Source organism: Notamacropus eugenii, chromosome 3 (assembly GCF_028372415.1).
Source record: "Notamacropus eugenii isolate mMacEug1 chromosome 3, mMacEug1.pri_v2, whole genome shotgun sequence".
Classification (NCBI taxonomy): domain Eukaryota; kingdom Metazoa; phylum Chordata; class Mammalia; order Diprotodontia; family Macropodidae; genus Notamacropus; species Notamacropus eugenii.
The window spans coordinates 212,888,642-212,911,741 of record NC_092874.1 but is presented as its reverse complement, the minus strand read 5'-3'; the positions used below and the strand labels follow the sequence as shown (position 1 = coordinate 212,911,741).

Here is a 23,100-nt window from a genome sequence, read left to right as displayed (position 1 = left end):
AGAGATTGAACTACCACCAAGGATCAATTACCCAGCAAAACTGAGCATAATATATCAGGCAAGGAGATGAATATTCAATAAAATAAAGAATTTTCCAGACCTTCCTGATGAAAAGGTCAGAGCTCAGTAGAAAATTTGATCTTCCAATACAAGTTTCAAGACAGGCACTAAAAGGTAAATGGGGAAAAAAAATTGTTATTCAATATGGGCAAACTGTTTACATCCCTATATGGGAGAATGATACTTGTTAATTTTGAGAATTCTATATCTATCATGATATTTAAAAGGGTTATACATAGATGGAGAGGGTATAAATTAACTGATGTGACAATAAAAATGGGATTTAAGGTATTGTAATGGGAGACGAGAAAATGAGGAGGCAGGAAAAGGTAAATTACATCACAGGAAGAGGAGCAAAAACGTATTATATTAGAGAGAAAGAGGGGAGGGAGATGAACACGGTTTGTGAGCTACTCTCATCTGATTTGGTTCAAGGAGGTAACACCGTAATCAGTTAAGTATAGAAATCTAACAAGCCCTATAGGTAATAGGAGGGGAAAGGGAAAAGAAAAGGGAGGAGAGGTTAAAAGGGAGTGAAGAAGAAGTAGGGGGAAAGAGGAATAAAATGGAGGGAACTGATAGAAGGAAGACAAGATTGAGGGATTTGGTGTTCAAAAATTAAAACTCCATTGTGGAGGGGAAGGGAGAAGGAACAACTAAAAGTATAAGTGGGATAAATAGGATGATTACACAGATAGTAATCATCACTGTGAATGTGAATAGGATGAATTCTCCCATAAAACAGAGGCAGATAGCTGATGTAAAAAAGCAGAGGTTGTAATCCTAATCTCAGACAAAGCAAAAGCAGAAACAGATCTAATTAAAACAAATATGGAAGGAAACTATATCCTGCTAAAGGCATCATAGACAATGAAGCAAAATTCTTAGATGAGAAGTTAAGGGAGTTATAGGAAGAAATAGAGAGCAAAACTATACTAGTGGTATAAACTCAATCTCCCCCTCTCTGAACATGATAAATGTTACCTCAGAATAAATAAGCACAAAATTAAGGAGGTGGATAGAACTGTGGAAATGGTAAATATGCTAGACCTCTGGAGAAAACTGAATGGGGATTAAAAGGAATATGACTTTTTCTCTGTGTTTCATGGCACACATACAGAAATTGACCATGAGCATGTTAACCTGACAGTCCAGTGCAGAAAGGCAGAGATACTAAATGCATCATTCTCATATCACAACACAATAAAAATTATATGTAATAAAACGCCATGGAAAGACAGACCAAAAATTAATTGGAAACTAAATAACTTAATCCTAAAGAATGAGCGGGTTAAACAACAAATCATAGAAACAATCAACAACTTCATTCAAGAGAATGATAATAATGAGACAACCTACTAAAACTTATGGGATGCAGCAAAAGCAATTCTTAGGATAAGTTTTGTATCATTGAATGGCTGCATGAGTAAAATAGAGAAAAAGAAGGTCAATGAATTGAGTATGCAGCTGAAAAAGCTAGAACAAGAATAAATTGAAAATCCCCAAGTAAATATCAAATTAGAAATACTGAAAACAAAAGGACAGATTAATAAAATTGAAATTAAGAAAACTGTTGGACTAATAAATAAAACTAAGAGTTGGTTTTATTAAAAAAGAAAGGAAATTGATAAACTTTTGGTCAATTTAATGAAAGAAAGAACAAAGCCAAATTACCAATGTCAAAAATGAAATGGGTGACCTCACCTACAATGAGAAGGCCATTAAAACAATAGTTAGAAATTACTTTGCCCAACTCTATGTCCATAATTTGTCAATCTAAGTAAAATGGATGAATATTTTTAAAAAATATAAATTGTCCAGATTAACAGAAGAGGAAGTTAAATACTTAAATAACCCCACATCAGAAACAGAAATTTAACAAACCATGAATGAACTCCCCAGTAAAAAATTTCCAGGATCAGATGGATTTACAATTTGAATTCTATCAAACGTTTAAAGAACAGATAACTCCAATACTATATAGATTACTTGGAAAAATTGCCAAAGAAGGAGTCCTACCAAATTCTTTCTATGATACAAATATAGTTCTTATACCTAAGCCAGAAAGAGCTAAAATTGACAACAGAAATTATAGACAAATTTCTCTAATGAAAACAGAAGCAGAAACTTTAAATAAGATATTGGCAAAATGAATACAGCAACTTATCAAGTGAATAATACATTATGATCAGGTAGGATTTTTACAAGGAATGGAAGATTAGTTCAATATTACAAAAACTATCAGCATTATTGGTTATATCAGCAACAAAGCTAACAGGAACCCTCTAGTTTTCTCAATAGAAGCAGAAAAAGGTTTTGACAAAATACAACACCCATTCCTATTGAAAACACTGGAGAGCAATGGAATAAATGAGCCTTCCTTAAAATATTAAGCAGTATCTACCCAAAACCATCAGCAAGCATTATGTGCAAAGGGGATAAGTTAGATGCATTTCCACTCAGATCAGGGGTGAAACAAGGATGTCCTCTATCACCACTGTTATTCAATATGGTACTAGAAATATTAGCTTTAGCAATAAGAAAAGATAAAGTAATTGAAGAAATTAGAATAGGCAAAGAAGCTAAGTTTTCATTCTTTAAAGATGATACTATAATATACTGAGAGAATCCTAGAGAATTATGTAGAAAAAACTACTTGAATTAACAAACAACTTTGGCAAAGCTGTAGATTACAAAATAAAACCACAGAAATCATCTGCATTTCTATATATATTACTAAGAAAGCCCAACAGCAAGAGATAGAAAGAGAAATCCCATTTAAAGTTACAATAAGCACCATAAAATATCTGGGAGTCTACCTGCTAAAGCAAATCCAGGGACTATATGAACACAGTTACAAAACACCTTTTGCACAAATACAGTCAGATCTTAGTGAGAGGAAAAACATCACTTCCTCCTGGGTAGACCATTCTGCCAAATAAAATGACAGTTCTACATAAATTAATTTACTTATTCAGTGCCATACCAATGAAACTATCAGATAATTATTTTTTAGAGCTAGAACAAATATATTAAAATTCATCTGGAAGAATAAAAGGTCCAGAATGTCAAGATAATTAATGAAAGAAATGCTAGGGAAGGTGGTCTAGCCCTACCAGATCTGAAATTGTATTATAAAGCAGCAATCATCAGAATCTCTTGTTACTGGCTGACAAATATAGGAGTAGATCAGTGGAATATGTTAGGCACTCAAGACACATTAGTCAATGAATATAGCAGTGTACTGTTTGATAAACTCAAGGACCCCAGCTTCTGGGATAAGAACTCACTTTTTGACAAAAGCTACCGGGAAAACTCAATAACAGTGTGGTAGAAACTGGCTATAAACCAATGCCTGACACAGTACACAAGAATAAAGTCCAAATGGGTATATGATCTACCTATAAAGGTTATAGTATAAAAATGAGAGGAGCAAGGAGTATTGCATTTGTCAGAATTATGGAGAATGGAAAAATGTATGACCAAACAAGAGATAGAGAACATTATGAAGTACAAAATGGATAGTTTTGATTACAATAAATTGAAAAGTTTACTGCGCAAAGAAACCCAATGCAACCAAGATTAGGAGGGAAGCAGAAAAATGGGAAATAATTTTTACAAGTAGTGTCTGTGAGACTTTCTAAAATAGAGAGTTGAGTCAAATTTACAAGAATACAAGTCATTTCCCACTTGATAAATGGTCAAACGATATGAACAAGTAGTTTGCAGAGGAAGAAATTAAAGCTATCTATAGTCATATGAAAAAATACTTTAAATCATTATTGATTAGAAAGATGCAAGTGAAAACAACTCTGAAGTACCACATCACATCTATCAGACTGGCTAATATGACAAAACAGGAAGATGATAAATATTGGGGAAGATGTGGGAGAGTCTGAACACTAATTCATTGTTGGAGCTGTGAGCTGATCCAACCATTCTGGAGAGCAATTTAAAACTATGCCCAAAGGGCTGCAAAAATGTGCATACCCTTTGACTCAGCAATATCACTTCTAGGACTGTACCTCAAAGAGATCATAAAAATGGGAAAGGGTCCCACATGTACAAAAATATTTATAGCAGCTTTCTTTGTGGTGGTTAATAACTGGAGATCAAGGATATGCCCATCAACTGGGGAATGGCTGAACAAGTTATGGTATATGAATATAATGAATTTTACTGTGATATGAGAATTGATGAACAGGAAGACTTCAGAAAGGTCTGAAAGGACTTATATGAACTGATGCTTAGTCAAATGAGCAGAACTAGAACAACATTGTACACAGTAAGAGTCACAGTGTACGAGGACTCTTTGTGATAGATTTAACCTTTCACAGCAATGCAAAGACCTAAAACATTCCCAAAGGACTCTTGAGGTAAAATGCCATCTGCACACACAGAAAGAATTATGGAATCAGAATGCAGAATGAAGTAGATTATTTTCTCCTATGTTCTGTTGTGGTTTGTTTTTCTCAAGATTTCTCCCATTGATTTTAATTCTTCTATGCAACATGACTAATGTGAAAAATGTGTTTAATAAGAATGTATGTGTAGAATCCATATAAGATTGCATGCCATCTTAGGAAGGGAGGGTGGAGAGAGGGGGAGAAAAATTTAAGAGTTATGTAAGTGATTGTTGAAAAGTGAAAACAAATTAATTAATTAACAAAAACTAGTATGATTAAGTACTGACTCACAAGGGTTGTTTTGCCTTCTGACTCTGAAACATGTACACTCTGAATTGGTATTTTGCTTTTAGGTGCTCATTTATGAGACAGACCATTTGCTTTCTTGATCAAGACTCTGAGCAGCCATACGTTTGGATCTCCAGACTCTCTTGGTCCAGTGGTGTATGCAAAGTGTATAGCAATATTGCTTTGAGTTGGGCAATCTGAACCCTGTCTTTTGGTCTTTATGCTAATTTCTCTGTTTATATTTTCTCTGCTTCTATTTTCTCTGACTTTCAGGGTGCTGACTTTTCCCCTGAACTAGTGAATGTAATTAAAGAAGATTGTTGACCCCTCAAAAATTGCTTTCCTTTAAGAAAGCAGATCCAAGAACCTGTGCTAACAGGTCATCCTATGTATGCTAAAGTGCTTGTTGTTACAACTGTGAACTTTGGAATTTGGCTACAATATTCCTAGGAGTTTTTCTTTTGGGCTCTTTTTCAGGTGGTGATTGGTGGATTTTTTCAATTTCTCTTTTACCCTCTGGTTCTAGAATATCAGGTCAGTTTCCCTTGATAGTTTCTTGAAAGGTTAGGCTCCTTGTTTGGTAATGGTTTTCAAGTAGTCCCATAATTTTTAAATTACTTTTCTTGGACTGTTTTCTAGGTCAGTTGCTTTTCCAATGAAATATTTCATGCTGTCTTCTATTTTTCATTCTTTTGGTTTTGTTTTAAATTTCTTGATTTCTCATAAAGTTCATAAAGCTTCCATTTGCTCCATTCTAATTTTTAAGAAATTGTTTTCTTCAATAAGCTTTTGGATCACCGTTTTTCTATTTGGCCAGTTCTGCTTTTTAAAGCAATCTTCTCCTCATTGGCATTTTGGACCTCTTTTGCCATTTCAGTTAGTCTATTTTTAAGGTGCTATTTTCTTCAGCATTTTTGGGGTCTCCTTTGGCAAGCTGTTGACTAATTTTTCATGATTTTCTTGCATCACTTTCATTTCACTTCCCAATTTTTCCTCCACTTCTCTTAAATGATTTTCAAAATCCCTTTTGAGCTCTTCCATGACCTAGGATCAATTCTTATTTTTCTTGGAGGCTTTGGATTTGAGACCTTTGATGTTGTTGTTTTCTTCTAATTATGTGTTTTGAAATTCCTTGTGACCAAAGTAAGATTCTGTAGTCTGATTTTTTTTCCCACTGTTTACTGATTTTCCCTACAAACAACTTTACTTTTGAGCTCTTTATTTGCTTCCAGTGTGGAGTATGTAGTAGCTCAAACTTCAGGGTATTTGTGTAGCTGATTTCAGAGATACTTCCAGGGGCATGTAAAATTTCAGTTCTTCCAAGGTGGTATGATCAAGGAGAGGTGTTTACTCTCCTCCTGGCCTGTTCTCTGGTCTGTGAGTGATCACAAACTCTCTTTTCTGCCTTGATGGAGCTACTAGGTCCACCATGCCAGTGCTATTCCTTGCCCCAGGACTGACACCCAGTATTGTGATTCAGATCCAAGCATGGTTAAAGAGAGAGATTCTTTCTTTCAGCACCAGTAAAGACATTCCTTCAATCTTCTTCTGATCAGTCTCTTGATTCCCCCCACTGTCTGTTAGCCAAGAGCTCCAGAAGTAGCTACTGCCACTGCTGCCACAGCCACCACCCCAAGGCTGAGGCTGGACCATGCTCCTGTCCTTTCCTACTGACTTTCTAAGTTGTGTTTGGTGTTTTGGGGTTGAAAAGTCCTGAAACCTTCACAGTTGCTAGTGATTCGATTCCCTGAGCCCTGTTCCAGGTTATCTGAGGTCCTGGTCTATGCCTGCATGGCCCAGGCTAGGCCGCATTTCTCTCCCAGTCTGGTGCAACAGACCTTTCCTGTCAATTTTCTATGTTGTCTTGGGCTGGAAATTTGTTTCAGTTTTTCATTTTGTGGGTTCTGCTGCTCTAGAATTTGTTCAGAGTCATTTTTATCAGGTACTTTAACAGGTACGTTTTTAACAGGGTTTGTGGTAGAGCTCAAGCAAGTCCTTGCTTTTACTCTGCCATCTTGGCTCCACCCATCTCCTCAATTCTACTTTATAAGGAGTTTTTTTCTTCATCCAACTTTTTTCCTTCCTTTTCAAAGCTGTAGACTCTTGCAGACCTCTCATTTCTTTCCCAATTTTTCTTATACTCTTATTTGACTTTTTAAATCCTTCTTGAACTTTTTCTTTTTTTTTCTTTTTTTTTTTATTTTGTAATGTTTAACAATCACTGCCATACAATTGTGATTTTATCCCCCTCACCTACCCCCCACTCCCCCCCTCCCTCCCCACGACTGCATACAATTCTGTATAGATTCTACATATACTTTCCTATTGAGTATATTTTCACTATAGTCATGCTATGTAGTCAGACTAAGATAAATGAAAGAAATCGTATAACAAATCAGAACATGATACACAAACACATACACATACACAAACATGATCTGCTACAATATGTGAGTGACTTCCATATTTCTCTCTCTGAGTGTGGCAGGCATTTTGCCTTGAGATCCTCCATTGGGATTTTTTTTTTTTTTTTGGTAAGAAGTTCTTGTGTTATTACACAAATCTAAGTCTACCAGAAAAAACTCTCACACACTGTGGTTGTTGCTGTGCATAAAGTTCTCCTGGTTCTGCTCCTTTCACTCAGCATCAGGTCATATAAGTCCTTCCAGGCCTCTCTGAAGTCTTCTTGTTCATCATTTCTTATGGCACAATAGTACTCCATTACATTCATATACCATAATTTATTCAGCCATTCCCCAATTGATGGACATCCCCTTGACTTCCAGTTTTTGGCAACTACATAGAGTGCTGCTATAAATATTTTTGTACATGTGGGACCCTTTCCCATTTTTATGATCTCTTGGGGATATAGTCCTAGTAGCGATATTGCTGGGTCAAAGGGTATGCACATTTTTGTAGCCCTTTGGGCATAGTTCCAAATTGCTCTCCAGAATGGTTGGATGCGCTCGCAGCTCCACCAACAATGAATTAGTGTTCCAACTTTCCCACATCCTCTCCAGCATTTATCATTTTCTTGTTCTGTCATGTTTGCCAATCTTATAGGTGTGATGTGGTACCTCAGAGTTGTTTTGATTTGCATCTCTCTAATCAATAGTGATTTAGAGCATTTTTTCATATGATTATAGATAGCTTTAATTTCTTCCTCTGAAAATTGCCTGTTCATATCCTTTGACCATTTATCAATTGGGGAATGACTTGTATGATTATACATTTGGATCAGTTCTCTATATATTCTAGAAATGAGGCCTTTATCCCCGAGCTTAGCTGTAAAAATTCTTTCCCAATTTACTACATCCCTCCGGATTTTGGTTGCATTGGGTTTGGTTGTGCAAAAACTTCTCAGTTTAATGTAATCAAAGTTATCCATTTTGCATTTCATAATGCATTCTATCTCTCCTTTAGTAAAGAATTCTTCCCTTCTCCATAGATCTGATAAATACACTATTCCTTGCTTCTCCAGTTTATTCATGGTATCAATCTTTATACCTAAATCATGTACCCATTTGGACTTTATTCTTGTGTACGGTGTCAGGTATGGGTCTATGCCTAATTTCCGCCACACTGTTATCCAGTTTTCCCAGCAATTTTTGTCAAACAATGAGTTCTTATCCCAGAAGCTGGGGTCCTTGGGTTTATCAAACAGAAGGTTGCTATATTCCTTGCCTACTGCATCTTGAGTGCCAAGTCTATTCCACTTGTCTACCTCTCTGTTTCTTAGCCAATACCAAGTGGTTTTGATAATTGCTGCTTTATAGTACAGTTTGAGGTCTGGTAACGCTAGGCCACCTTCCCAAGCATTTCTTTTCATTAGTCCCTTTGATATTCTGGACCTTTTGTTTTTCCAAATGAATTTTGATATTATTTTGTCCAGCTCTAGAAAGTAATTGTCTGATAGTTTAATTGGTATGGCACTAAATAGGTATATTAATTTGGGTAGAATTGTCATTTTTATTGTATTAGCCCGGCCTACCCATGAGCAACTAATTTTTTTCCATTTACTTAAACCTGACTTTATTTGTGCAAAAAGTGTCTTGTAATTGTGTTCATATAATCCCTGGGTTTGTTTTGGCAGGTAGACTCCTAAGTATTTTATACTGTCTACCCTAACTTTAAATGGGATTTCTCTTTCTATCTCTTGCTGTTGGACTTTGTTGCTAATATATAGGAATGCAGAAGATTTGTGTGGGTTTATTTTGTACCCTGCAACTTTGCCAAAGTTGTTTATTAATTCTAGTAATTTTTTACTTGAATCTCTGGGATTCTCTAGGTAAATCATCATATCATCTGCAAAGAGTGATAACTTAGTTTCTTCTTTGGCTATTTTAATTCCTTGGATATCTTTATCTTGTCTAATTGCTACAGCTAACATTTCTAGTACCATATTAAATAATAGTGGTGATAATGGACAACCTTGTTTCACCCCTGATCTTATTGGGAATGCATCTAGCTTATCCCCATTGCATATAATGCTTGCTGAAGGTTTTAGATAGATACTGCTTATTATTTTATGGAAAGTTCCCTTTATTCCTACATTCTCCAATGTTTTTTAGTAGGAATGGATGTTGTATTTTGTCAAAAGCTTTTTCTGCATCTATTGAGATAATCATGTGGTTTTTGTTAGCTTTGTTGTTGATGTGATCGATAATGCTAATAGTTTTCCTAATATTGAACCAGCCCTGTAGTCCTGGTATGAATCCTACCTGATCATAATGTATTAATCTCATGATGAGATGCTGTATTCGTTTTGCTAAAATCTTATTTAAAATTTTTGCATCTGTATTCATTAGGGAAATTGGTCTAATTTTCTTTCTCTCTTTTGTCTCTTCCTGGTTTGGGTATCAAAACCATATTTGTATCATAGAAAGAATTTGGGAGGACTCCTTCTTCCCCAATTTTCAAAAATAGTGTATGTAGTATTGGAATTAACTGTTCTTTAAATGTTTGATAGAATTCACTTGTGAATCCATCTGGCCCTGGAGATTTTTTCCTAGGGAGTTCATTGATGGCTTGTTCAATTTCTTTTTCTGAGATGGGGTTGTTTAAGTATTCAACTTCCTCTTCTGTTAATCTGGGCAATTTGTATTTTTTAAAATATTCATCCATCTCGTTTAGATTATCGAATTTGTGGGCATAAAGTTGGGCAAAGTAGTTTCTAATTATTGTTTTAATTTCCTCCTCATTGGAGGTGAGTTCACCCCTTTCATTTTTAATATTAGTAATTTGGTTTTCTTCTTTCTTTTTTTTAATCAGATTGACCAAAGGTTTATCAATTTTATTAGTTTTTTCATAAAACCAACTATTGGTTTTATTTATTAATTCAATAGTTTTCTTAATTTCAATTTTATTAATCTCTCCTTTGGTTTTCAGTATTTCTAATTTGGTATTTACTTGGGGATTTTCAATTTGTTCTTTTTCTAGCTTTTTCAACTGCAAGCCTAAGTCATTGATCTCCTCTTTCTCTATTTTATTTATGTAAGCATTCAGAGATATAAAACTTCCCCTAATAACTGCTTTTGCAGTATCCCATAAGTTTTGGTATGTTGTCTCACTATTGTCATTCTCTCGAATGAAATTGTTGATTGTTTCTATGATTTCTTCTTTAACCCAACCCTTCTTTAGAATTAGATTATTTAGTTTCCAATTGATTTTTGGTTTCTCTTTCCATGGCCTTTTATTACATGTAATTTTTAATGCATTATGATCTGAAAAGGATGCATTGATTATCTCTACCTTTCTGCACTGGATTGTGAGATTTTTATGTCCTAGTACATGGTCAATTTTTGTAAATGTTCCATGTACCGCTGAGAAAAAAGTATATTCCTTTCTATTCCCATTTAATTTTCTCCAAAGATCTATCATATCTACATTATTCAGAGTTTTATTTATCTCCTTAACCTCTTTCTTGTTTATTTTGAGGTTGGATTTATCGAGTTCAGAGAGGGGGAGGTTGAGGTCCCCCACTAGTATAGTTTTGCTATCAATTTCTTCCTTCAACTCCCCCAACCTCTCCTCTAAGAATCTGGATGCTATACCACTTGGAGCATACATGTTTAGTAATGATATTGCTTCATTGTCTATGGTGCCTTTTAGCAGGATATAGTTTCCATCCTTATCCCTTTTGATTAGATCTATTTCTGCTTTTGCTTTGTCTGAGATTAGGATTGCTACTCCTGCCTTTCTTACATGAGCTGAAGCACAATATATTCTGCTCCATCCTTTGACCTTTATCCTATGTGTATCCCCCCGTTTCAAATGTGTTTCTTGTAGGCAGCATATTGTTGGATTATGGCTTTTAATCCATTCAGCTACCCGTCTCCGTTTTATGGGAGAGTTCATTCCATTCACATTCACAGTTATGATTACAATCTGTGTATTTCCCTCCAACCTCTTTCCCACCATTTGTGCTTTTAGCTCTCCCGTCTCCCTTCCCCTCCTCAATAGTATTCACTTTTCTCCCCCTCCTCCTGCAGCCTTCCCCTCCTTCTTTTGACCCCCCTCCCTTTTAGTTCCCTTTACTCTTATTGCTTCTTTCCTCCCTTTTAGCCACCCTCCCCTTTCTTCCCCCTTCCCCTCCTACTACCTATAGAGCTAGTTAGGCTTATCTACTTAAGATTATTGTTCCCTCCTTTGAACAAATCAGATGAGAGTACCTCTCAAACAATGCTCATCTCCCTCCCCTCCTTCCCTCTACTATAGTTTTGTACTTCTTCCTGTGATATAATTTGTCATTTTCTGCTTCCCCCTTTCCGCACCTCCTATTACATTCCCTTCTCATACTTAAATCATATTTTTGACATGACATCATTTACTTTATGCCCGTTCCCTCTACATATATCCCTTTTATCATAATAGCTGCACAGTTCTCAAGATTAACAGGTATCATCTTCCCTTATAGGGAGGTAAACAGTTTGCCCTAATTGAGTAGCAAGTTTTTGTTTTTGTTTTTTTCCCTCTGTTTACCTTTTTATGATTCTCTGGAGACCTGCATTTGAAGATCAAATTGTCTATTGAGTTCTGGTGTTTTGGTCAGGAAGCTCTGGAAATCCCTTATTTCGTTGAATGACTTTCTCCTTGCCTGAAATGTTATGCTGAACTTTGCTGGGTAGTTGATCCTTGGTTGAAGTCCCAACTCCTTTGCCTTACGGAATATTGGGTTCCAATTCTTTCGATCTTTTAATGTAGAAGCTGCAAGGTCCTGTGTGATCCTGACTGTGTGTCCTTGATATTTGAATTGTTTCTTTCTGGCTGCTTGTAGTATTTTCTCCTTCACTTGATAGCTCTGGAATTTGGCAACTATATTTCTTGGGGTTTTGAGTTTGGGATCCCTTTCGGGAGGGGAACGGTGGATTCTTTCGATGACTATTTTGCCCTCTGAGTCTAGTACTTCTGGACAGTTTTCCTTGATGATTTCCTGGAAGATATTGTCCAGACTCTTTTCTTCATCATGGGTTTCTGGCAGGCCAATAATTCTTAGATTTACTCTCCTGAATCTATTTTCCAGGTCAGTTGTTTTTCCAATTAAATATTTTACATTTTCTTCTATCTTTTCATTCTTTAGATTTTGTTTGACTGATTCTTGTTGCCTCATTGAGTCATTAGTTTCTACTTGCCCAATTCTAATCTTCATCGTAGTGTTTTCTTCAGTTAGCTTTTCCATCTCCTTTTCCATCTGACCAATTTTTCCCTTTAGGGAGCTATTTTCTCCATTTAATTTTTGTACTTCTTTTTCCAATCGACCAATTTTCCCAGTTAGGTTTTGGGTTTCCTTTTCCATCTGATCAATTTTCCCAATTAGGTTTTGGGTTTCCTTTTCCATTTGATTAGCTCTTCCTTTTAGGGAATTATTCTCTCCAGTTAATTTTTGAACTTCCTTTTCCATTTCTTCAATTTTCTTTTTCAGGGTGATGTTCTCATCAGTGAATTCTTTTTTTATAGTTTTAAAATCATTGGCCAGTTTTTCTTTTATATCCTTCTTCAGACGTTCCAGGTAATCTAGTTGTGCTTGCGAGAAATTCATAGTCCCATCTGAGGTTTCAGATGGAAGTACAGTCTCAGCCCTAACCTCTTTGGTGTTTGTGTTTTGGTCCTTATCCCCATAGAAAGATTCTATGGTTTTTTCACTTTTCGTCTGCTTTTTCCGATTCATGATGTTGGCTGAGTGTTGTAGCTTTTGGTTCTTTCAGTCAGAAGGTACAGATCTTTAAGTTGAGCTGATGTGTGTCTGGGCTAAAAGCAGGCTTTTGTTTTTTGTTTCCCCGATCAACCCTGGGGTTATCTTGTTAGGTGTGTGGGAGGTGTGGTCTGGTCTCAGGCTATCTCCTCAGCTGACTTGAGGCAAAGGTACGGTCAGGGGATGGTAATCCCAGCTTCCCTATTGTTTTCCCTTTTCCCCTGGAGGGCTGGGGCACGCCTAGAGGCTAATGCGTGTTCCCGCCCCTCCTGGGGCTCGTCTCCTGGCTCTGAGGCTTGCCTGGGTCTCAGTGCGAATTTTCTCTGCCCTGGGTCGTCTGTCCCTCCAGATCCCCTCCACCACAGTAGGAAGAATCCCCCTTTGCCACTTTTCCAGCCTCTGGTGTTATGAGACCACCCGCCCCCTTCTGCTGTTCCCGCTGATCCAGGATTAATCTGGGGAAGAATTTTATGGTTCCCTCACGGTCATCAGGGGGGAGGAGAGAGCATTTACTGATCACTCTGCCATCCCAGTTCCTGGAAGTTCAAGTAGTGACCCACCGAAGTCCGTCTTCAGGCTGAATATTTCAAGGGCTGCTGCGGTGATGTCTGGCACTCAGCGGCTCTCACCGGCTCGGCCTGGCTTATCTCCTGCTCCGCTGATCTTGCCCGCCACTCTCGGGCTCCTCTGGTCCCCTCCGCCCTGCCACGCCGACCGCGCTGCGCTGTGCGCCGGGGTCTTACCCCCACGGAACAGATCCCTCCCGTGGACCCTCCGGTCCAGCCTGGGCTCCGAATCCGTCAAAGTCCATCACCCACTGGATTTTACACCTCCAAAGTCTGGTCAGACTCTCCCCCCAGAGATATCCAGAGGAGTTTTTCCAGGAGCTTAGGTGAGTCGTTGCTTTCACTCCGCCATCTTGTCTCCCTTGAACTTTTTCAAGAAGGCTTTTTGAACTTGAGACCAATTCATATTCCCCTTTGATGTTTCAGATGTAGGTATATTGACAATTTTGTCCTCTTCTGAGTTTGTATTTTGATCATGCCTGTCACTATAATAACTTTCGGTCATCAATGTTCATTTTTGCTTCTTGTTCACATTGTTTGTCTATACCCTGTCTTTTTAAGTTGAGCTCTCCTGTTGGAGTGCCAGATCCACTGTTCCAATCTTTTTGTGCTAAGGAACAGGGACCAGGCCCCTGGTTTGTGCACTGGGACCTCAAATTGTGGTAGCTGGTGGCTGTAGGGATCTAGTAGCTTACCTGGTGCTGAGCTGGGGTCTTAGTGGTAGAGTCTGGTATATGCTGAGGCCAGGTGGGGTTTTTCTACTTTTCCCTGGGACTACATTGAAGCACTTGAATATCTGGTCACTGGAGGAAATCTGCCTGCTATGGGCTACATGGAAGTATGTGGCGACTCTTCAAGCTGTAGTCTACCGGCTCCCCTGTCATGTGGGGGATCCTGGTATTGGAGTTTGACTGATCCATCACACTAGGGCTCAGATTCTCCCATTGGGCTGTTGAAGTGTGACTTGGAGCTGACTTGCTGGAATACTTCCTGTCCTGAACTGTGTTCTTCCTTTACTTGAGTGAGATAGATCCCCTCTCGCAGCTTCTCCAAGTTTCCTGGGCTAAAAGGCTGCTCCACTTCTACAGGCTCCACTGTTTCAGGATTTTTTCTTGGCTACTGTTTAAACAGTGATTTATTGCTTACTCCACCTTATAGGGAGCTTATATTTTAACAAGAGAGAGAGTAGATCAAACAATCATAAGAACATAGGGTCATAAATCTAGTGGTCAAAAATACCTCAAAGCCTATTTATTCTTATCCCTTCATTTTGTAGATATGGAACCTGAGACTCAAAGTGAATGATAAGGGAGTTTTGAGCTGAAGAGCCACAGAAATGTTGAGTTGATCATTAGGCCTTGGTAAAGTAACAACCCCTATGTATTTGGTGGCATAATAGACGAGGTACTGAATACTCATGACCCCACAGTCTTTGATGGTAGAATGTGGTATTTATAAAGATTTTCAGATTTCTTTTTTATTTTTCATATATTATCTTAACAGTTTAATCCTTAAATGCCCTTGGGAGATGGTATTGCTTAGTTAAATCTCCTGCCAAACTTCCCATGAATTTGTTTTTTGTGCCTGCTGTTTCTTGCTATTTTCTGAGACACACTGTAGTTATCCACTGAGCTCTTTCATAAGAATTTACGAACTGGTTTACATACAAAGTTTACATACTAGTTTACATACATTGACTAAAATTTCATGACATACACATGCAAAATAAAATACTTTGCCCTTTCTGGCACTATTTATTATTTTTTTCTGTTTATAACTTTTGATTATATTTGCCATTATCTTGAAGACTACAAGTGGCATTTCACCAACAGAATTATTCTCCTCTCTGTGTAATTGCATTTCATCCCTAAACATACAGAAAATTGTTACAATTAAGAAGCCATTGCCTAGAAAAATTATAAATCTGCTTTGGAAGGACATCCCACATTGTTATATCTTGTTGAGGCTTACCTAGATCTGTCAAGGCTTAAAAGTAAAGAAGTCCAAAGGTAAAGTTATTCAGGTAAACACTGATGCTAATTTTTTGAGAATTAAGCCAACAATTAGGCTTAAGTAAACTTTCAAGGAGGCAGCTAGTGGTGCAATGAATAGAGCAACAGACCTAGTTTCAGAAAGACCTGAGTTCTAATCCAGTCTCAGACGCTTACTTGCTGTGTGACCCTGGGCAAATCATTTAACCCTGTTTGTTTCAGTTACTTATCTGTAAAACAAGTTGGAGGAGTGTATGAATGATGCATTTTTGCTTATTGTTAATGTAATTTTGATTCTTAATGGGAGCATCTTTCCTATCCATTAATAGACCCACATGACCTACTTAAGTCACATGGAAGCCTGAGTCACATGAGTCTAAGTCATATGGAACAGGAAGTGGTGGAACAGGAAGGGTAGAGCAGGAAGAGTGGGACAGGAAGAGGTGGAGCTAGAACAGAGCTGAGGGATAATTAATGAGAGAGCAGTCAGAATTGAAGGACACGGACAAGTCTGCAGCTGGCTGTGAGTGAGAGAAGGACATTTTGTTTAAGGGAGCCTATTTGTGATTTGTTGAAGGAAGCTGGTTTGTGGGAAGCCTAACAGAGGGAAGGCTTAGGGATGGTATTGCCCTTTGCATTTCTTTGTTACTATGATGCATTTGGCTTTCACGTGTTGGGATTCAGCTTTGTGGTGTCTGAATGAATGTTTTGCTTCTGTCTTCCATATGGAGAGTCTATTGTATTTCACTATTCAGAATTGCTCCTGTATATTCATGGCTGCTGTAGGCACTGTGAACATTGCGCTGGTACTACAAGAAGAAAATGACAAAGCACTCTAGTAACTTTGCTAAAAAAACCCAGATGGTGTCACAGAGAGTCAAAAAGGACTAAAGCAACCCTAAAACCACAAAACAACAGAAACAACAACTTTCCATACCACAATGGATATTACAAACCTAGATAGGATGATGAGGTACTTTTCCACATCTTATGACTTCGATAGTGATTAATCTGCTTTCTACCTCATTTCTCTATCCTTCTTCCAAATACTACATTTAAGAAAAGTTTATCCAACACACTGGAAAAACAAAGATAAATACAGGGCAGACTCCACTGTGATGGATCTTAGAATTTTTCTTTTCCTCTTCTTAGATCATTGTTAATGAGCCACATAGTGACCAAATGAAGGGGAAAGTATACAAGTGCCAGTATATAATACACTTAGAATAGTGTCATGCATGTAATCCTAAGACTTCCATTTGCAAACACTATAAACTACCTAGTTTCAAAAATGGTACAGAAATTGAAATTAATGAAAATTTATTACTAGGTATCCTTATCACCATATCAATATCATACTTTTCAGTTAAAAAATATTGGGACTGTGATATTGTCACTATATGATTGAGACAAATTCTCTCTTAATATGTAATGTACATATGAATAAATATGTGTATATATCAATATATTTCAACATATGTGTATGTTTACATATGCTTTTATATCCGTACATTCAGAAAGGCTTGGATTGAAGTTCTTCCTCTGATGCATACTGATTCTACCATCAGGGAAAGCCATTGAATTTCTCTGTGCCCCAATCAACACTCTTTGTCTACAAGTTGGAGACATGCATTGTTAGATGAAGTTCCTCACTTGGAGTCCTTTATACCAATGAAATTATAGTTTTGCAACTAAAAAATAATCTAATCTAATACATATTCTTTAAAACAGTAGACTTTAAAATGAGGAGGTTATATCAGCAATTGCTTTCAAAGTATTTTGTGGTCAAAGAGGAGAATGGGTTCTTTTTCTCACATTCTTAAAAAATTTTGCTTTTTCAATGAACAAAAACATTTTTTCTCTCCCTCCCATCAGTTCCCACCCCCACTGAAAAATAAAAGAAAATAAAATCCCTGTAACAAATATACATCATCAAGCAAATCAAATTCCCTTATTGGCATTATTAAAAAAATGTCTCATTTTCTTGCCTGAGTCTGTCACTTCTCTGTTGATGTTTGTTTCATCATGAATCCTCTGGGATTATGTTTGGTAATTGCATTGAGCAATATTCTTAAGTCTTTAACAGTTATTTGTCTTTATAATATTATTATTGTGCAAAATATTCTCATGACTTTTCGCTTCATTCTGTGTCAGTTTAGGCAAGTCTTCTAAAGCTTCTTTGAAACTATCTCCATTATTTCTCATAGCACAATAATATTCCATCACATTCATATTCCATAATTTGTCATGTTTCTCAGTTGGTGTGTGCACCCTTGCTTTCCTTCTCTTTGTCATCATAAAAAGTGCTGCTATAAATATTTATGTACGTATTGACCCTTTTAATTTTCCTTTGATCTCATTGGAGTATAAACTTAGTAGTCTAGCTTACTTTGGGCCACAGTTTCAAATTTTTATCCAGAACAACTAGCCCAATTCATAGTTCAACCAGCAGTACAGTAATGTACCTGCTTTCACACAGCCCATCCACCATTTGTCGTTTTCTTTTCTGGTCAACTTTGCCATGAGTATTAGTAAGAGTTTCTTTAATTTGCATTTTTAAAAATAATTTGGAGCATTTTTATTATATGTATTGGTAAGCTTGGATTTCTTCCCCTGAAAACTTCCTATTTATATCCTTTGTCCATTTATCCATTGGAGAATGTTACTTGTTCTTACAAATTGGGATCAGTACCCTATATTTCTTAGAAATGAGACCTTCGTTAGAGAAACGTGATGCAATGATTTTTTTTTTAATGGTGGTTAACCTGGTTCTTCAGATTTTGGGGACTTGAAGCATATGGTTAGGTCTCAGTAAGATATATTGTGTTTATTTGTTTATTAATTTTGTATAATCAATTGTCCATATTGCTCTCTATGTTCCTTACCATTTTTGTTCACAAGTTGTTCTCCTATCCGTAAATAATTTGTTTATGATCTCAAAGTCTATGTTGAGGTCTTACACTGCTTTGCAGTTTATATTGGTATAGGGCACGAAATGCTGATCAATACCTAGTTTCTTCCAGACTTTGTTCCAATTTTACTAGCAGTTTTGGCTGAATAGCTCATTCTTGGGATCTTTGGTTTTATCAAACACTAGGATACTATGCCTAATTGTTTATATTGTGTGCCTAATATTTTTATTAATCCACATCAAGTTAGTTTGATGAGCATTCTTTTCTAGTATTATTTAAGATCTGATATTGTTAGGTCACCTTTCTTCCTATCCTCCCTTCCCCATTATTTCTCTTGGTAATCTTGATCTTTTTTCTATTTAGATACATTATATTTTTCTGTCTTTATAAAGTAATCCTATGGTAGATTGATTGGTATTGAACTGAATAAGTAAATTAATTTAGTTAATTTTGTCATTTTTTTATTACATAGGCATTGCATACCCATGAACAACTAATGTTTCTCCAGTTATTTACATCTGTTTTAATTTGCATAAAGAGTGTTTTGTAATTGTGTTCATATGCTTCCAGTGTATGTATTGGCAGGTAAACTCCCTAATACTTTATACTATATGGTTATTTTAAATGAAATTTCTCTTACAGTCTCTTCCTATTGAACTTTGTTGGTGTTATATAGAGATGTTGTTGATCTCTGTGTTTATTTTATATTCTGAAACTTTGCTGAAGTTGTTCATTCTTTCAATTTTTTTTTGTTTACTCTAGGTCAATTTAAGTAAACTATCATATCATCTGCAAAAAAGTAATAATTTTGTTTTCTCATTTCCTGTGCTTATTCCTTCAATTTTTCTTATCTTTGAGCTGTAGCTAGAATTTCTAATATGATATGGAATAGTAGTGGTGATAATAAACACACTTGTGCTTTACTCCTGATATTATTGAAAATGCTTGTTTATTCATATTATAAATAATTCTGGCTTTTGATTTTAGATAAGTACTCCTTATCATATTAAGAAAAATTTGTTTATTCCTATAATTTCTAGGGGTTTTTTTTTTAGCAGAAATGCATGTAATATATTGTTAAAAAATTTTTCTGAATTTCTTGATATAATTACACGATTTTTTTTGTTTTATTATGTTCAATTTTGTTTTTTAAAAAATGAGTCCTAGTTTTATTTATTTAGTGGAGGGGAGAAGTTTCCCTTTCAATGATAGTTTTTGTTTGATTTTCAAGATTCTGTTATGGTGTTTAATTCGATCTTTAAAATGTTTGTTTTCTCATTGCTTTAGCTGGCATTCCAAATATATTGATCTATTCTTTCTTATGTGTTTAATATTTCTCCTTTTCTGTTGTTGCATGTGAGGTTTTTAGGCTCTAATACTTGGTCAATTTCTATAAAAGATCCATACATATATGTACAGGTAGGTCCTCACTAAGTCTGTAAAATTCAAGGTGTGAAGTGTTCCTTGCTAGGCCCCATCAGCAGTGTTCACAGACCTCTTTATGTATCTCTCTGTATTGACCTGGGCTCCAATAAATGACTTACTGTGATTTGTTTTCTTGGATTTTCCTGATTTGAACTTGGACTGATCTTGGTAGAGTGGTTGTAGGGGAGAGCTAGGCTGCACTGCTTTCACTTACTCAGCCATTTGACTGGTCACCTGTTTCTCAGAATGATATAATAGCATTAAATATTATTGGTTTCAGGGACATATTTCTATACTTTGAACTCTTTTTGACCTTATCTGTCTGGTACATATCACACTTCTGTGTCTTTTTCATTATGAGACTTTCTGAAATGAGGCCAACACTCAAATGGTAGACTCAGTCTATACCTGTATTTGATGCTCATTTATTTTTTAGCAGCTCCTAGTGTTTGTGTTGTATAATTGTAGTCTTGAAGAACCCAGTGACACATTTAATATAGGACAAAAATATTGTAGTAGACCTGTAATGTACAGAAAATAAATCTATTTTAGATTCATTTAAAATTATCTTTGCTGTAGCCAACATAATTATTTTATGCTTTATTGCTAATGACATTAGATTCTATAAAGCTCTATTTTCTTTTGGTAGGTATATGCTGGGTCTGTCAGCTATCCCAGCAATAATACAGTTCCTTGGATTTCTCTTTCTACCGGAAAGCCCAAGATGGCTCATTCAGAAGGGACAGACTCAGAAAGCTCGGAGAATTTTGTCACAGATCCGAGGCAACCAGACAATTGATGAGGAGTATGATAGTATCAAAAATAACATTGAAGAGGAGGAAAAAGAAGTTGGTTCAGGTATGTTGGTTTTATAGTTGTATTTTTTGCATAAAAGTAACATAGGGCAATTTCATTCTTAAATTATGTTCTTTTAGTAATGTGACATCTCTAAATTATGTGGTATATAGTCTACCACAAGATCTAAGATAATAGGATTATAGAGCAAGAGCCAAAAGAGACCTTAATGATGATATTCAGTCCTTTTTCAGTAATGTCTGGTTCTTTCTGACCTCATCAGGGCATTTTATTTATCTTTTAAAAAATTTTGTAATTAATGAATTTCTTTAATGCTTTTTTCTTTTTATTTATTCGTTTATTTATTGAAAAAAGAACCAAAAACTCATCATAAACTTAAATACTGGAACTTAAATACAAAGTTAAAAAGGAAAGAAAAGCATGTCATGTGCATAGCAGAACATGAGAGAATTCATGTTGTGTAACAATAAATTTTCATTTCAAGTGAGCTTGTATGATAAATAATGCTTGTGCTGAAAATTATTCACCTTTGCTTTTCTCTGAGTTGTTTGGTTTTCTGCTGTGCACTTTTTTACTTTGTTCTTTCTCCCCCTCTCCCCAACCCCCCATAGGCTACAATAAAGTTTAGATATATTTCTCTATAGTTATCTATATATACATACACATATACATATATAAATATATATATAGATATATACTTTCCCAAACATATTCTACTCCCGATTTATTTTTTGTTTGAGCTTATCTCTTGTTTCTTATCCATCCTGTCTCCTTCATTTCTACCCACTGCCTTGCCCTCTTATTACTTGCCTACCCCCCTCCAAGAATCCCTCCCTTATCCTCCCATTCCCATAAATCTAAACACCCTTCACCCCCCTTTTATCTATTCCCTCTCCCTCCCCCTAAAGATCCCTCCCTTGTCCTCTCCCTCCTCCCTGTGCACCTACCATTTTATTTCTTCTGAATTTAGAAAACTTTTATACTCTTCTAAATATATGTATGTATTGCTCCTGCTTAAACTCATTCCCAATTAAAGTAGGTGACCAGAAATACCAGCCCTCCTCCCCCATCTAATTCTTCTGTATCAATTCTTCCTCTTGTACCTCATTTGTACAAAATAATTACTCTTTTCAGCTATTCTTAAATGATTTTACTTTTCAAATTCATATCCAACTCAGGTTTTCTCCAATCTTACTTATGAGCTACCCAATTATTAATAAGAACTTTAGACATACATTTTACATAAAATATATGCATATGTGCACATATATATGTATATATGTATGTGTATATATCATATACACATACACATACACACATATACATGCATATATATATATATAGTAAGCAGTCTATCCTAATGAATCCCTAATAATCAGTCTTTGGTATGTACCTTATATTTCTTTTGGTTCTTGTATGCCATATCTTCTATTAAATTCAGGTTATTGTTTTAACAAAGTCTTGAAAGTCTAAGAGTTTATCAAATGTTCATTTTTTTTCATTTAGGATAATACTTAACCTTGCAGTGTTTGATATTTTTGGCCAGAGGCCCAGTTCCTTTGTTCTTCAATATATTATGTTTCAAGACCTGCAGTCCTTTAATGTCTCTGCTGCTAGATCTTGTGTCACTCTAATTGTGACATCACCATATTTAAATTGTTTCAGTCTTAATGCTTTTAATATTTTATCCTTGATCAGGGTGTTTGGAAATTTCACTATGATATTCCTATGAGTTTTCATCATAGGATCTGTTTTAAGTGGTGATTGATGAATTTTTTTCTCTTTCTACTTTCCCTCATTGTTCTAATGCTGCAGAACATTTTGCTTTAATTATTTCTTGTATTATTGTGCCTAGATTCTTTTTCTGATCATAACTTTCAGTTAGTTCAATTATTTTTATGTTTTCTCTTCTTGATTTATTCTCCAAATCTGTTGTTTTCCTTATAGAATGTTTCACTTTCTCTTCTATTTTTTCATTATTCATATTTCAGTTAATTATTTCTTGATCTCTTATAATTTTGCTGGCTTCACTCACTTTGCCCAATTCTGATTTTCAAGATGTCATTTTCTTCCTTAAGATTCTGGATTTATTTTTTAATTGGTTGACTTTCCTTTCATAACTTTCTTGTTTTTCTTGCAATATTCTTGATTTTTTCTTTAGTTTTTCCTCCATCTCTGCCATTTGGTTTTTAAACTCTTTTTTAAAGATCTTTTAAGATTTTTTTTGAGTAAGTGACCATTTGATATTACTCTTTGGGGATTTCTTTACTTCAATAACCTCCTCTAAAGATGAACTCCTGTCATTTCTATTCCTGCAATAACTTTCTGTGGTTGAATTCTTACTCCTTTTGCCTGTGCTTTTTTTTTTTTTTTTTTTTTTTTGTGGTAAGAGTTCATTTTTGTAATCACCTCTAGTCTTGGGTTATGGGAAATGGTGTCTCTTGC

The 23,100-nt window shown here is 35.8% G+C and overlaps 1 protein-coding gene across 2 annotated transcripts in view; it reads left to right on the top strand.

The window, feature by feature from the left end:
• SLC2A13 (solute carrier family 2 member 13) overlaps positions 1 to 23,100 on the top strand; it is a 227,900-nt gene that overhangs the window by 34,031 nt on the left and 170,769 nt on the right. For both annotated transcript variants that reach the window (XM_072654311.1, XM_072654312.1), the window contains exon 3: positions 20,489 to 20,697. In XM_072654311.1, the coding sequence (XP_072510412.1) occupies positions 20,489 to 20,697 (209 nt within the window). The remainder of the gene's footprint in view (positions 1 to 20,488; positions 20,698 to 23,100) is intronic.